General features: G+C 42.3%; 1 protein-coding gene and 1 pseudogene across 1 annotated transcript in view; one reads left to right on the forward strand and one right to left on the reverse strand.

Annotated features, from left to right (window-relative positions):
- Window positions 1-6,632, forward strand: part of LOC139389430 (unconventional myosin-Ih-like) — a 57,212-nt gene extending 50,580 nt beyond the window's left edge. The window contains exons 27-32 of the mRNA XM_071136183.1: window positions 3,950-4,005; window positions 4,205-4,340; window positions 4,576-4,646; window positions 4,905-5,002; window positions 5,177-5,276; window positions 6,239-6,632. Coding sequence (XP_070992284.1) covers window positions 3,950-4,005; window positions 4,205-4,340; window positions 4,576-4,646; window positions 4,905-5,002; window positions 5,177-5,276; window positions 6,239-6,265 — 488 coding nt within the window. The 3' untranslated portion in view covers window positions 6,266-6,632. The remainder of the gene's footprint in view (window positions 1-3,949; window positions 4,006-4,204; window positions 4,341-4,575; window positions 4,647-4,904; window positions 5,003-5,176; window positions 5,277-6,238) is intronic.
- A 1,331-nt stretch (window positions 6,633-7,963) lies between these two features.
- Window positions 7,964-14,925, reverse strand: LOC139389897 (BTB/POZ domain-containing adapter for CUL3-mediated RhoA degradation protein 3-like; annotated as a pseudogene).

The following is a 14,925-nucleotide window of genomic DNA, read 5'->3' on the forward strand; positions in this document are numbered from 1 at the left end:
GTCCAACTCATCCCAAACCATCTCAATTGGGTTGAGATTGGGTGATAGTGGAGGCCAGGTCATCTGATGCAACACTCCATTACTCTCCTTCTTGGTCAAATAGCCCTTACACAGCCTGGAGGTGTGATGATAGTGATGATAAATGATAGTCCCAATATGCGGCAGGTAGCCTAGTGGTTAGAGCATTGGGCCAGTAACCGAAAGGTTGCTAGATCGAATCCTCGAGCTGACAAGGTAAAAATATGTTGTTCTGCCCCTGAACAAGGCAGTTAACCCACTGTCCCTAGGCTGTCATTGTGAATAAGAATTTGTTCTCAACTGACTTGCCTAGTTAAATTGTCATGAACGTTGTTGTAAGGACTGTCGGACCAAAGTGCAGCGTGGTATGGGTTCAACTATTTATTTAGTGAACCGGCACAAAAAACAATAAAGCACAAACGAAACGTGGAGCTAATGGCGTGCTCACAGGCAACTAGCCAAAAACAAGATCCCACAAAAACCCAGTGGGAAAAGGCTGCCTGAATATGATCCCCAATCAGAGACAACGATAAACAGCTGCCTCTGATTGGGAACCATACCAGGCCAACATAGACATACAATAACCTAGATAACCCACCCTAGTCACACCCCCACCTAACCAACATAGAGAATAAAAGTCTCTCTATGGTCAGGGCATGACATTAAAAAAATTACAAATAAATGCAAACCAGATGGGATGGTGTATCCCTGCAGAATGCTTTGGTAACCATGCTGGTTAAGTGTTTTCTAAATAAATCACTGACAGTGCTCGTGTTTCTTGGCCCAATCAAGTCTCTTCTTCTTATTGGTGTCCTTTAGTAGAGGTTTCTTTGCAGCAATTCAAACATGAAGGCCTGATTCACGCAGTCTCCTCTGATCAGTGGATGTTGAGATGTGTCTGTTACTTGAACTCTGTGAAGCATTTATTTAGGCTGCAATCTGAGGTACAGTTAACTCTAATGAACTCATCCTCCTCATGAGAGCCAGTTTCATCATAGCGCTTGACGGTTTTTGTGACTGTACTTGAAGAAACTTTAAAAGTTTTTGACATTTTCAGATTTGACTGACCTTCATGTCTTAAAGTAATGATGGACTGTAATTTCTCTTTGATTATTTGAGCTGTTCTTGCCATAAAATGGACTTGGGTCTTTTACCAAATAGAGCTATCTTCTGTGTACCATCCTTATCTTGACACAACACAACTGATTGGCTTAAACGCATTAAGATGGAAAGAAATTCCACATATTAACTTTTGACAAGGCACACTTGTTAATTAAAATGCGTTGCAGGTGACTCATGAAGCTGGCTGGGAGAATGCCAAGAGTGTGAAAAGCTGTCATCAAGGCAAAGGGTGGCTTATTTTAAGAATCTGAAATATAAAATATATTTTGATTTGTTTAACACTTTTTTGGTTACTACATGATTCTATATGTGTTATTTCATAGTTTTGATGTACATCTCTACAATGTAGAAAATAGTCAAAATAAAGAAAAACCCTTGAATGAGTAGCTGTGTCCAAACTTTTGCCTGGTACCATATATATATTACAATATCGTCTCTGTACCTCAAATTCGTTGTAATGTGGTTAACCATACAAATCTAAATGAAAATGATTCACATCTAAAAGATCAAATTCACACTTGACCGTTGTTCTTGAACCATTCCCACTGTGAACGTCTAGGCCTGCTACGCTGTGAAACCACACACTATTCCAGAGACTGATACTACCAGCCGCAATTGATATGGTGAAAACAATGTGTGGGGTGACAGAGGCACAGAAACTCACATCAATACCTTTGCCAGATAACACTGTTGAGCAAATAATTGATGCTATTGCTAGCAATCAAGAGGGACTCTGACTGAACGACTCAAAAACTCCCCAGGTTATGGACGTTAACTGTGAGGTGCCGAGATGCCTATGCATTGACTTTGTTCGCTCTACATGTCGGGGGATGCAATTCACAAGGACGCGCACGCCTGTTCGCAAACCTATGTGGAGATATGGGATCAAAGCATGACAATGTTCTATTTCACACCAAGCCTTGGTGGTTATCAAGAGGGAGTGTCTCTGGGACATGCTAACATCTCTGACGAGTCAGAGTCTACGATACGTAAAACACTAAACAAGAATGGTGTTCATGGGAGGACACCACGGAAGAAGCCAAGTGTCCAAAAAACATAGTTCTGCACGTCTGAAGTTCGCAAAAGAGCATCTGGATGTTCCACAGCGCTACTGGCATAAATATTCTGTGGACAGATTAAACTGAGTTGTTTGGAAGGAACACACAACACTATGTGTGGAGAGAGAAAGGCACAGCACACTAACATCAAAACTAACATCATCCCAACTGTAAAGTATGGTGAAGGGAGCATCATGGTTTGGACCTGCTTTGCTGCCTCAGGGCCTGGACAGCTTGCTATCATCGATGGAAATATGAATTCCCAAGTTTTTCAAGACATTTTGCAGGAGAATGTAAGGCTATCTGTCCACCAATTGAAGCTCAACAGAAGTTGGATGATGCAACAGGACAATGACTCAAAACGCAGAAGTAAATCAACAACAGAATGGCTTCAACAGAAGAAAATACGACTTCTGGAGTGGCCCAGTCAGAGTTGTGACATCAAACCGATTGAGAGGCTATGTCATGACCTCAAGAGAGCGGTTCACACCAGACATCACAAAAATATTGCAGTTGAAACAGTTTTGTAAAGAGGAATGGTTCAAAATTCCTCCTGCCCGTTGTGCAGGTGTGATGCGTAACTACAGAAAACATTTGGTCGAGGTTATTGCTGCCAAAGTAGGGTCAACCTGTTATTAAAACCAAGGGTTCATATACTTTTCCCACCCTGCACTGTGAATGTTTACACAGTGTGTTTAATAAAGACATGAAAACATATAATTGTTTGTGTGTTATTAGTTTGAGCAGACTGTGTTTGTCTATTGTTGTCACTTAGATGAAAATCAGATCAAATTTTATGACCAATTTATGCAGAAGTCCAGGTAACTCCAAAGGGTTCACATACTTTTTCTTGCCAATGTACTTCCCAATCTGTTTCAATGTGATCCTGGCTCTGCTGACATGCTGGTAAGTGAAATCGAACAGCTGATTGAGCTGTCATGTGACCAAATGCATTTACGGGTCACTACAGAGGAGTTTTGGTTCCTGACTGAGCGGGAATACCCTGCCGTTTCCCTCTGAGCATTTGTCGCATTCAAAACAACTGGGAACTCTGAAATCTCTGACTTCAGTGCTGGAAACTCGGAAAGAAATGGTCATCCAACTCGGAATTCCAACTCGGGACCTCGGGCCTCTTTCCAGAGCTCCGGCTTTCCGACCTGAAGATCTCTGACGTCATAATTTGACCTTGAGTTCCCAGTTGTCTTAAAAACACCATAAAACTTGTGGTAGGCTACCCTTCACCAGCTCATATCTGTGTGAAGCTGGATTCAGTGCTCTCTCCTGCATTAAACCAAATATTGAACCAGTTTGGATGTGACCTCAGAGATGAGGTGCGCACTGTTGACCACGCCCCTTGACTTTGAGAAGCTCCGACACGACATGCATCAAGCACACCCATCTCGTTAGTGGTGGTAAGATTAGAGACTATGTCAGACTCATTTGCAATTGACTGTCATAGCCCCACATTACAATGTGATGGTGAGTTAAAAAGACAATCAGAAACACTGTTAGAATGTTTTTAAATTGACTGCCACAGCCCCAAATAAACAAGTTAACATCGGCTGTTAATTACATTTTTTTTTTCACCAGGTTGGGGTCGCAGGATTTTTCAGATATCAAAATGGGGTTGTGGGACAAAAACGTTTGGAAACCCCTGTAGTAGTGAATAGTATCTGTGTATTATGGGGTGTCTTACTTAAACTCGTATTTTAGGGTCAAATGCCACATTTTGCGCTATGTTCTTTTTTCAGGTGAACAGGACATAAATATGAAGGTCCTGCAGATGATTCGCCATGAAGGAATCAAGGTAATCAAGACACTTGTGTTGCAGTGTGTCCTTGACACTTAAAACTCATAGAAAGATTGTTTCAATCGTTTAAAAATATTTTCTCTCTTTTTCTCTCCTGCTCCCTCTCTCTCACTCTCGTACTCTTACACCATCTCTCTTCTCTCTCGCTCTCTCTCGCCCCTCTCTCCCACCATCTTTCTTCTCTCTCTCTTTGCAGTACAGCATACCAATAGTGAAGTACGACAGGAATGGATTTAAAGCCCGACCTCGGCAGCTCATCCTCACACAGACTGCTGCCTATGTGCTGGATGATGCCAAGATCAAGCAGAGAGTGTTGTACACTACTCTGAAAGGTGAGCATCCAGCATGCTGTGGATGGGATGGATGGGGTTCTAGCTTGTCTGATCTCTCTTGCAAAATAGATTTGATCTCAATGAGACGAATCTTAACTTCCATTTAAGTCACATTTTCACAAGGGGAAGTTCGGATTCTCCCCAATGGGACTAATGTGGATAAATACTGGTTGTATAGAATAGATTTGGTTTTAAAGTGTACTGATCTGTGTGAGTGCTGCTTACTCGATTACAGGTGTGTCGGTCAGTACCTTGAGTGATGGCCTCATAATTTTCCATATTCCAAGTGAAGACGATAAGCAGAAGGTAGGAGGACACGGTCTCCACACCCTCACACAACGTATAGAATAATAGCCTGGTAATGTCCGTGTAGTGCCTCTGTTATTCAAGTGATTCTAACCAGGAACTGCTCAAAATGGAATCCGATGTGCATCCAAAATGGCGCCCTATTACATATAGTGCACTACGTGCCCTGGTCAAAAGTATTGCACTATACAGGGAATATAATGCCATTTCAGACACAGTCCTAATGCTATCCAATGTGTCCTGACCTCGTGTGCCCAGGGGGATCTAATCATGCAGTGTGACCACCTGTTTGAAGCGTTGACCAAACTCAGCGTGGTTGCCAACAAGCAGAGCGCCATCAACGTGGTCCAGGGCAGGTAAGGCTGTGGCTGACAGGATTGATTCTGGGAGTTCTAGTCCGATGGATCAAGAGGCCAGATGAGCTTACTTCTGAATGTTATTTCATTTAGGATAGTCCACTCAGTAACAATTTCCAGTGTTTTCCAAGGAGTTCTGGGTGAATATGACTATGATATGTGGTTATTTTTTAGCGTCAAGTTTCAGATGAAGGTGGGGAAAGAGGGCATTGTGGAATTCAGCAGTGGCCAGGAGTCCATGGTGTACAAGGACAAGAATGGACATCTCATGGTGGTGAGTGAAGCTGTTACTGCTGCTGAGAGGGGCCTGGTTGCCTGTTCCCAGACCTGTTTGTGCTGTCTTGGCCAACTCCTATGGCCATTGCCACATAATTTGCCTCAGATCTGGGACCAGGCTCGTGCACAGCTGGTTAGAATCACATGCTTTCTGCTGATTTTTATTTTAGCTGCTAGAAGAATGTCACGGCTTCAATAAGTAGTGAGTGCAGGAGTCGGGCGCAGAGAGCAGGGTAGTTCCAAAGATGTGGATCTTTAATATTCCAAAAAAACAGAGAGACGGTCACGCCACACACACAAGGGCGCGTAAAGTCCCAGTCCAAACAAACAAGACCAAACTGATCGGAAAAAAGAAACCACAAGAATAATCAAACGCCATAACCAGAAAAACAGGTGCAACAAATCAGACACAACTAAATGAAACAGAAAAGGGGATCGGTGGCAGCTAGTAGGCCAGCGCCGACGACCGCCGAGTGCCGCCCGAACAGGAAGAGGCACCATCTTCGGCGGGATTCGTGACAAAGAAGACATTTATTTTTAGTAGAATGTTTCCTTTGGCTTCCCAGTGGCATTATACACAGAACAGACAAACAAATATTGAAATGACTGTGATCGCATTGATATGATATCAAACATAGGAAACGTTAACAAATGTTTGGAGTAAGATGCAGTTATTGTATGGTTTTTCATGAGGGCATGCTCTACCTTGGGTTATGGACATACTGTGAACCATACAAAAAGGAATGCGGAGTCCTTTTTGCAGCAGGCAGCTCCAGGATCGCATTCATTTGGCACCAAACGGAAGAAAATGGACTGAAACAAAGAGGGACTACCGTGTCCAATAGGAATCTTTCATTTAATTGCAAGGGTTTTCAAATGTTTTCTGTTACGTCCCCTAATTAACACAATGTAGGTGATCAACACATGCAGGCTGAACGAATGACATATTTGTCACTCTAGGTTTCCACTCGGACCAGGGCTCGATGACCTGTGCAGGACATAGAGACACACTAAGGAGAGGATGGACAGGCACCCAGGAGACAGACACATCATCTGGATTAGACCAAGAATTTTGCTCTTGTATTGCCTGATTCCAGATCTGTTTGTGTTGTACACAAACTCAATAGCCAGTTGCAAACAAATCTGGGATCAGGCTGGTTTTTGTTAGAGACGAACACCCCAAAAATACCTACAGCTGTTACTTTCAGAAAACCCGAAACTGCAAATGTACAAACCATTGAATCAATCAATGTATTTAATGTCAATCAGGCAATCTCTTAAGAAAATATATTTCAGTTCTTCTTATGCACCAATCCTGTGTGATAGAATTGACTGGAGCCAACCAAGTGTTCATTTAAAGACATACTCCGGTACTTTGGCGACTAAGAAAGTATTTTTAAACCTCCCACATTGGGCTGAATGTGTCAATTTGTAGTTCATACTATGAATAATCTATGAGCAGAATTAGTCTTACCTCAATTAGCCAAGAAATTCCTAGTTTGAAAGCGACTTTTCTTGAAGCTGTGCTGCGTTATTTTCCCTAAATTTAACCTCACGTGGCCAGCCACCTAGCAATTTGAGTTCTAGCCAATGAGCTTGCATTTGAGTGACAGTGTTATCCAACAAAGTTGCAGGGCGGGCCCAACGGCTCAGTGGACACAGCAGAGAGAGAGATATGACGTCGTGCACATACAGTATGTGATATATTATGCCATTTTCAGGGACCACTTTTGGCTCATGAGCGCTACTTTCATAACTACTGACTAATAAGTATACAAAAGTACCGGAGAATCTCTTTAAGGGACCCAAGAAAAGCACAAACCTGTGTCATGTCTATGATCTACCACACACTTGTATATTTCAATTCATTTCTGTTTGTGAATTCAAGGCTAAGGGAGCCTTTATGTCTCTGCTGGTTTAGTATTTCAGATGTAAGCACTATATTCACATTACGGTGTTGTTGAATTCAGAGCAAAGTGTACTTACTCTCTAAAATGGTACATTATATATTTTTGTACTATAGCAACCGTCAGGATAGGAATCATTGATTTTGCAACAAAGTCATGTGTATCATAATTTTGTATTTCAACCAACATTCAAATGAAATTAGAAAAATAAAATCACAACATTATAGAAATCTTAAATTATTTGATAAGAGGTATCTATAAACATTTAAATGCGGGACATCTGTAGACAGATGTCTTCACAAGTATGGTTTCCTAAAAGAGAACACATGTGGACATACAGTTACATTCCTTAATGAATACCCTGATGAGGGCCAGGTCTAAATGATCTGCCTGTTAAAAGCTTGTAGGAGAGAGCTCTCTCCTCCTTCAGCCTTGGAGCTCCATCATTCAATCAACCTGGATAACATGTCACAGCTCAAGTTCTTCCCTTGTAAGCAATCACTTACATGGCAAGAAGGGACAATGGGTTAAATGGGAAATCCTATGAATTAAAAAGTGGTTGTGGGAGAGTAGAGGTACTCTATTGTATGACATATTTTTAATCAACTAAATGTTGACTGATATTCAATAGGGTGAATTTAAAAAATGCAACAAAAATCGTTGGAAATTGATAGAACATGAAAGGCTGCGAGCAGCGACACCGTCTCAGGCACAATGAGATCATCTGATTCAATACTGCCCCCTAGTGGGCTTTTATTGTAGAACCCCTGATTGACAGCCATCATACAGCTTCTTCAAACACTTAGAAGACTTTTCTTTCAACACATCCAAAAACTCAGTGACAAACGTTGCATGATTCTTGTTCTTCTGGATTGCATTATAGCAAGGACCAAAGAACACGATGCTGACATTGCAATTCCCTCCAGTATAACAACTGACATTTCCATTCCACACATTTCCAGTCCCATTAACAATCCTATTTACATTCACGCACAGTAGAAAAACAAATCATCACCTCCAAACTCTGCAACCACCAACCGACAGATGAGAAAAACAAAAAAAATCCTCAGAGCACTACACACAACAAGATAGCCTACAAATTAACACACGTGAAACAACTTCACCACATCACACTACGCTTCAACTCGTCTTTCATCCTCAGCAGTGAGCTCCTGTGTGAGAGTAGGAGTGGGGAAGAAGAGGGAGAAGGAGAGGCGCTGGAAGTAAGGCACAGAAGATTTCCACTGAGTCCAGGGTCAGACATTTAGGGCCGGGCTTTGTATGGTCGAGGTCAGTCAGGGGTTACTGGTGGTGGTGTGTGCGGTCGTCGGGCCGCTTGACGTGGATCCTGCGCACCCTGTCAACGCGCTCCTCGTCTTCATCCAGGTGGTGCGAGTGGCCGGCGGCACCCCCTGTGGCCTCCAGCGGAGCGTTGTCAGGACACCTCCCGTCCTGGGACTGGTACAGCAGGATGTTGAGGGGCTCCTCGTAGATCCACTCCACCTGGAACGGTAGGGGAGTGGATATATATGCATTTATGCATGTCTGTCTGCCTGGGTATTATGTTATCTGAACGTAAAGTACACCTGTACTTTGTTAAAAAAACAAATGTCACAACGGCATATTAAAGTACTCTATTTTATGCTAACAGAAGGTTAGAGACAACCAACTCATGAATTGAAATAATTTACTAAGAAGGAATCAGTTCTGTCATCAGAGATGGAAGCCAGATACATGATGTACTTGCCCAGTTTGTGCTGATTAAAATATCTTAATGACGACATCCCACTATAAGCCATCCCAGAGTATGATTCACTTGCGTTACCTTGGTCTGCTTCTTCTCGGTGGCGTAGACGATAGAGGTGCAGCACACCTCGGCGATCTTGCGGCCCTGGCCATATAAGGACCAGCAGCAGATCTCGTTGCCGATCACGTCTTTGTTGAGGACAGCTTGTTAAACAGCTCGATGTTCTTCAACATGTTGTCATCAGAGTTACTGCCTGGAGGGAAGGAAGGGGAAGCCTGCAACAACCGGCTGCGTGTCACATCATCGACTATGCTGTCGGACATCAGATTGCAATATCAAATGACGTGGCTAGGTGATATGTTGTGAGATATTGCAGATTTTTCACTTGAGATTTACAGTTAAAGTCGAAAGTTTACATGTACTTAGGTTGGAGTCATTAAAACTTGTTTTTCAACCACTCCGCAAGTTTCTTGTTAACAAACTATAGTTTTGGCAAGTCGGTTAGGACATCTACTTTGTGCATGGCACAAGTAATTTTTCCAACAATTGTTTACAGACAGATTATTTCACTGTATCACAATTCCAGTGGGTCAAAAGTGTACATACATACACTAAGTTGACTGTGCCTTTAAACAGCTTGGAAAATTCCAGACAATTATGTCATGGCATTAGAAGCTTCTGATAGGCTAATTTACATCATTTGAGTCAATTGGAGGTGTACCTGTGGATGTATTTCAAGGCCTACCTTCAAACTCAGTACCTCTTTGCTTGACATCATGGGAAAAATCTAAAGAAAGAAGTCCTCTGAAAAAAAATTGTAGACCTCCACAAGTCTGGTTCATCCTTGGTAGAAATTTAGTGAAGGCACCACGTTCATCTGTACAAACAATAGTACGCAAGTATAAACGCCATGGGACCACGCAGCCGTCATACGGCTCAGGAAGGAGAAGTGTTCTGTCTCCTAGAGATGAACGTACTTTGGTTCGAAAAGTGCAAATCAATCCCAGAACAACAGCAAAGGACCTTGTGAAGATGCTGGAGTACAAAAGTATCTATATCCTCAGTAAAACGAGTCCTATATCGACATAACCTGAAAGGCAGCTCAGCAAGGAAGAAGCCACTGCGCCAAAACCGCCAGAAAAAAGACAGACTACAGTTTGCAACTGCACATGGGGACAAAGATCATACTTTTTGGAGAAATGTCCACTGGTCTGATGAAACAAAAATAGAATGTTGTAGATTGTAGGGTAGTTTGGCCATAATGACCATCGTTATGTGTGGAAGGAAAAGGGGGATGCTTGCAACCCGAAGAACACCATCCCAAACGTGAAGCACGGCAGTGGCAGCATCATGTTGTTGGGGTGCTTTGCTGCAGGAGAGACTGGTGCACTTCACAAAATAGATGGCATCATGAGGCTGGAAAATTATGTGGATATATTGAAGCAACATCTCAAGACATCAGTCAGGAAGTTAAAGCTTGGTCGAAAATAAATGGGTCTTCCAAATGGACAATGACCCCAAGCATACTTCCAAAGTTGTGGCAAAATGGCTTAAGGACAACAAAGTCAGGTTATTGGAGTAGCCATCACAAAGACGTCAATCCCATAGAACATTTGTGGGCAGAGCCAGGAGGCTACAAACCTGACTCAGTTACACCAGCTCTATCAGGAGGAATGGTCCAAAATTCACCCAACTTATTGTGGGAAGCTTGTGGAAGGCTACCCAAAAAGTTTGACCCAAGTTCAACAATTTAAAGGCAATGCTACCAAATACTAATTGAGTGTATGTAAACTGCTGACCCACTGGGAATGTGATGAAAGACATAAAAGCTGAAATAAATAATTCTCTGACATTATACATTCTTAAAATAAAGTGGTGATCCTAACTGACCTAAGACAGGGAATATTTACTGGGATTAAATGTCAGGAATTGTGAAAACTGAGTTTAAATGTATTTGGCTAAGGTGTATGTAAACTTCCGACTACAACGGAACAATAATTCACTGCCAATTTGTCTTTATAGACGTAAGAGTCTCACCTGGTGTAGGAGTATTTATCGTTGCTTTTGTTGTGTAACAGTTTGACAGTAGGCTGTGTAGAGACAAAACAACAGAGGAAGATGCCAGTAAATATTCAATATGTGAGACTAGATCTTCCCTAGTAAATACCGGACTTGTCCTTCACTCTGATGCCTGACTCAGTCAACAATACCTTATTAGAGGTGGCAATGAGTCTGTGATCTTCCTTCGATGATGTCACCAGGGGAAGTTTACAGAACGGCTCGTACGACTCTTTGTTCTAGAACACCAATAAAAACACGAGACGGTAAAGACAGATTTTGTCCAGAATCAATATGAATTTGGACATAGATCCTCTAACAGATTGGGTGGGTTGGCTGGGCCAGTAATGATATATTTGTAGGAGGTAGAGGCAGTGAGAGGAAGTAGAGCTATACAAAGGCAGAGTGTGGGTGCAAGGATGAGACTTAAACTATTTCACACCATTGTGCCGACCAAAACCGTACTGGCTCTAATATTTTCATTTTGACAAGGTCCTTTCCAGCACGATTCAAGCAACTATGGTGGCTGCATAACCAAACCAGTGCAGCTTGGCTCAGCTCAGTAGTGTGAAAAGGGTGTAAAGAAAAGACCAGTCTTGAGGGTGAGGGTTACCTGAAGGGCAGCCTGACACTCATCAGCCAGGCCCTGGACCAGATAGTACTTGGACTCAGCCAGCATCTCCTCAGTCTCCCGACGACTCTCTGGGAGTGGCACCACTCCATCTCTAAGGTAGTTCAGAATTGTCCCAAAGTGTTTCCCACACCGGTCAATCAAGATCCAGCCTAGAAAGGGACAAGCACCAGATTAGAGACCACTTTCATTTGTAATTAGTGTATGGGGGCCATTCCATGGTAGTGATGCTAAGACTCAGAGCTCTCGCTTTATTAATGTATCCCAAACAAAAAACAATGTTTTCTATGTTAAATAAACCATACAACTCTATGCACAAGGATGACTTTGAACAATTTCCACAGAAAATGTTACCAACACCTTTACTTAAAGAACAGTGCAGATGCAAAGTTTGATAACAGAATGATGGCACCAACAGCACAAACCATCACTGTTCTTGAAGTAAACGTGTTTTTGTAAAAATGTCTGTGGAAATTGTTAAAAGTAGTCATTGTGCATAGAGTTATATGGTTTGTTTAACTCTGCAATCATTGATTTTCGTTTCACATACATTTTAAAGTGAAAAAGCTGAGACTTAGCATCACTCTGTTCCTGAAGAATTGCCCATAGCCAATTCCTAGGCTCGTTGTCATGCTCATCTTGACGCTTGACAATGAATATTTAGGAGTTGGCAAGACAGCACAGACAGACCTCGGACCAGGATAGCAAAATACAGAAACATGTTACAAAGACTCCTCACTCAGACACTCTGGATCCCTCCAACCATGCGTTGTGGTGCCACTGACATCTGACAGATACAGTACCTTCACTGCCTGTGAGGACCTCCATAGGACCTGCTATGGCCTAACCCAAAACCAATTTGATTCTCAATTCTCACAGTTGGTCGTCTTCCCCAGTTAGTTGCCCTGCAACGTACCCTCCACTCACCGAATGGCAGCTAACTTTTGTTTTGGCCACAGGTCACATACATAACCACAGCTTTATATTCTAGACACAACTAGACTCCCCCCAGTTAACTAACGTTAGCAGACTAGCTAACTATAGGATAGCCCATTCATAGTAGCGCCTATTGACGGTAATACCTTCTGGCCTGGGTTGGCCGCAGGAGTGTTGTTAAAAGAGCCCAAACGTTCGCTCTGAACGTTAAAACGCATCGCTTGCGGTACGGTTTGGGAAACATAATCTTTATGTATCTTTAAAAATCAGCGACAAATACTTTTCCAAAAAGTTTAAATTAGTACACACCTTTATAGGTTTAGAGTTCCCACACGGCCATATTTCCATGTTACAGTGGAAGACAGTGGACGACCTGTTCTAACTAACTTTGCCATCTGCATCTCCGAACACCTGTGTGTAAATGGAATAGAAGCCACTGAAAAATACCTGTCAGGTTTAACTGTTAAAACAATGTATAGGAACGCTGTATTTTGCATTTGTGAAATTATTTTTGACGTGATATATAAAAAAAAACATACAGTACCGCAAATGAGAACCGAATCATGTTTAGATTGAATATTTGGCTGTTTTGGCTTCCAGGCCCAATTCGCCCTTTAAACAGAACATGTAAGGTCCAATACTGGGCTAAACCAAGAAGACTAGCTAACGTTAGGCCAAAGAGACAAGAATGTCCCACATTTGACAAATGAGTGATCATTGATTCAATGTTTTCTATTCCCGAAAGTGCTAGCTAACTACCATGTGATTTAGAACAATAACATTATTCAGTCATATCTACCATAGAACCCACCCCCAACAGATTTAGGTAATCTAGCACCAGCCCGAGTTAAGAATCACCCACTTCCGGACACTAGTATTTTGCCAGCGGAACTTCTTATGTGATTATGTTTAACGGTGGTTTGCATTCAACAAATGCTGCATTACCGTCAACTACTAGACTGGAGTATAACTCCCTTATACTTTGCTTGAAAAAATAAATAAATAAACAAATACCCTACAATCTACAACACTCACAAAAAAAATAATAATAACAATGTTAAAAAATAACACCACCCTACTCCACTATTTAAATCTATTTAGTCCCACTTCAGGCCAACAACCTAAAAGGATGAGACAACCCCACCTTAACACACCCTGTAACTTTTCTGATGTAAAGTCTTGCACACCCAAATACCTCTCTGCAGCTGCCACCACAACCTCAATTTTCTGCGAGTTACGTTCCATCCCTGCAGTACAGTTGATAACCATTGCTATAAAAAAATCCAATCTTACTGAAACATATATCACTTGTTGGCGTCTCCCTCTGTACTGGTACAGATCTACTACTCACACCACTCCTCTCAGGATCCCCTCCCCTTGACACATATTCCTCTACTTTCTTCACTGCCTCAGCATATGACAACATCTGCTCTACTCTAACCCTGGAAACCTCAACCTAACTGTCTCGCACGGGACATTTCTGATCCCAAGCCCCATGGGCACCCCTACAATTAACACATACCACTACTTTCCCAAATGCTACACATTCCTTTGTCTCATGCCCTTCTGCACACTTCTAAACTCTCCTTCCAGACTCATATTTAGCATCTCCAATCCAAAATGTAATCTAGAATCGGCTTTCTATTGCGCAATCCTTCACTTATGCTGCCAAATATACCCTCATAAAACTGACTATCCTACCGATCCTTGACTTTGGCAATGTAATTTAAAAAATAGCCTCCAACACCCTACTCAGCAAATTGGATGTAGTCTATCACAGTGCCATCCGTTTTGTTACTAAAGCCCCATATACTACCCACCACTGCGACCTGTACGCTCTCGTTGGCTGGCTCTCACTACATATTCGTTGCCAAACCCACTGGCTCCAGGTCATCTATAAGTCTATGCTAGGCCTTATCTCAGCTCACTGGTCACCACAGCAACACCCACCTGTAGCACGCGCTCCAGCAGGTATATTTCACTGGTCATCCCCAAAGCCAACACTTACTTTGGCTGCCTTTCCTTCCAGTTCTCTGCTGTCAATGACTGGAACGAATTGCAAAAATCACTGAAACAGGAGTCTTATATCTCCCTCTCTAACTTTAAGCATCAGCTGTCAGAGCAGCTTACCGATCACTGTACCTGTACACAGCCAATCTGTATATAACACACCCAACTACCTCATCCCCATATTATTACTTACCCTCTTGCACTTTTGCACCCCAGTATCTCTACTTGCACATCATCATCTTCACATCCATCACTCCAGTGTTATTGCTAAATTGTAATTATTTCACCTCTATGGCCTATTTATTGCCTACCTCCCTACTCTTCTAGATTTGCACACACTGTACATAGATTTTTCTAT

The sequence above is a fragment of the Oncorhynchus clarkii genome, chromosome 30 (genome assembly GCF_045791955.1).
Source record: "Oncorhynchus clarkii lewisi isolate Uvic-CL-2024 chromosome 30, UVic_Ocla_1.0, whole genome shotgun sequence".
Classification (NCBI taxonomy): Eukaryota; Metazoa; Chordata; class Actinopteri; order Salmoniformes; family Salmonidae; genus Oncorhynchus; species Oncorhynchus clarkii.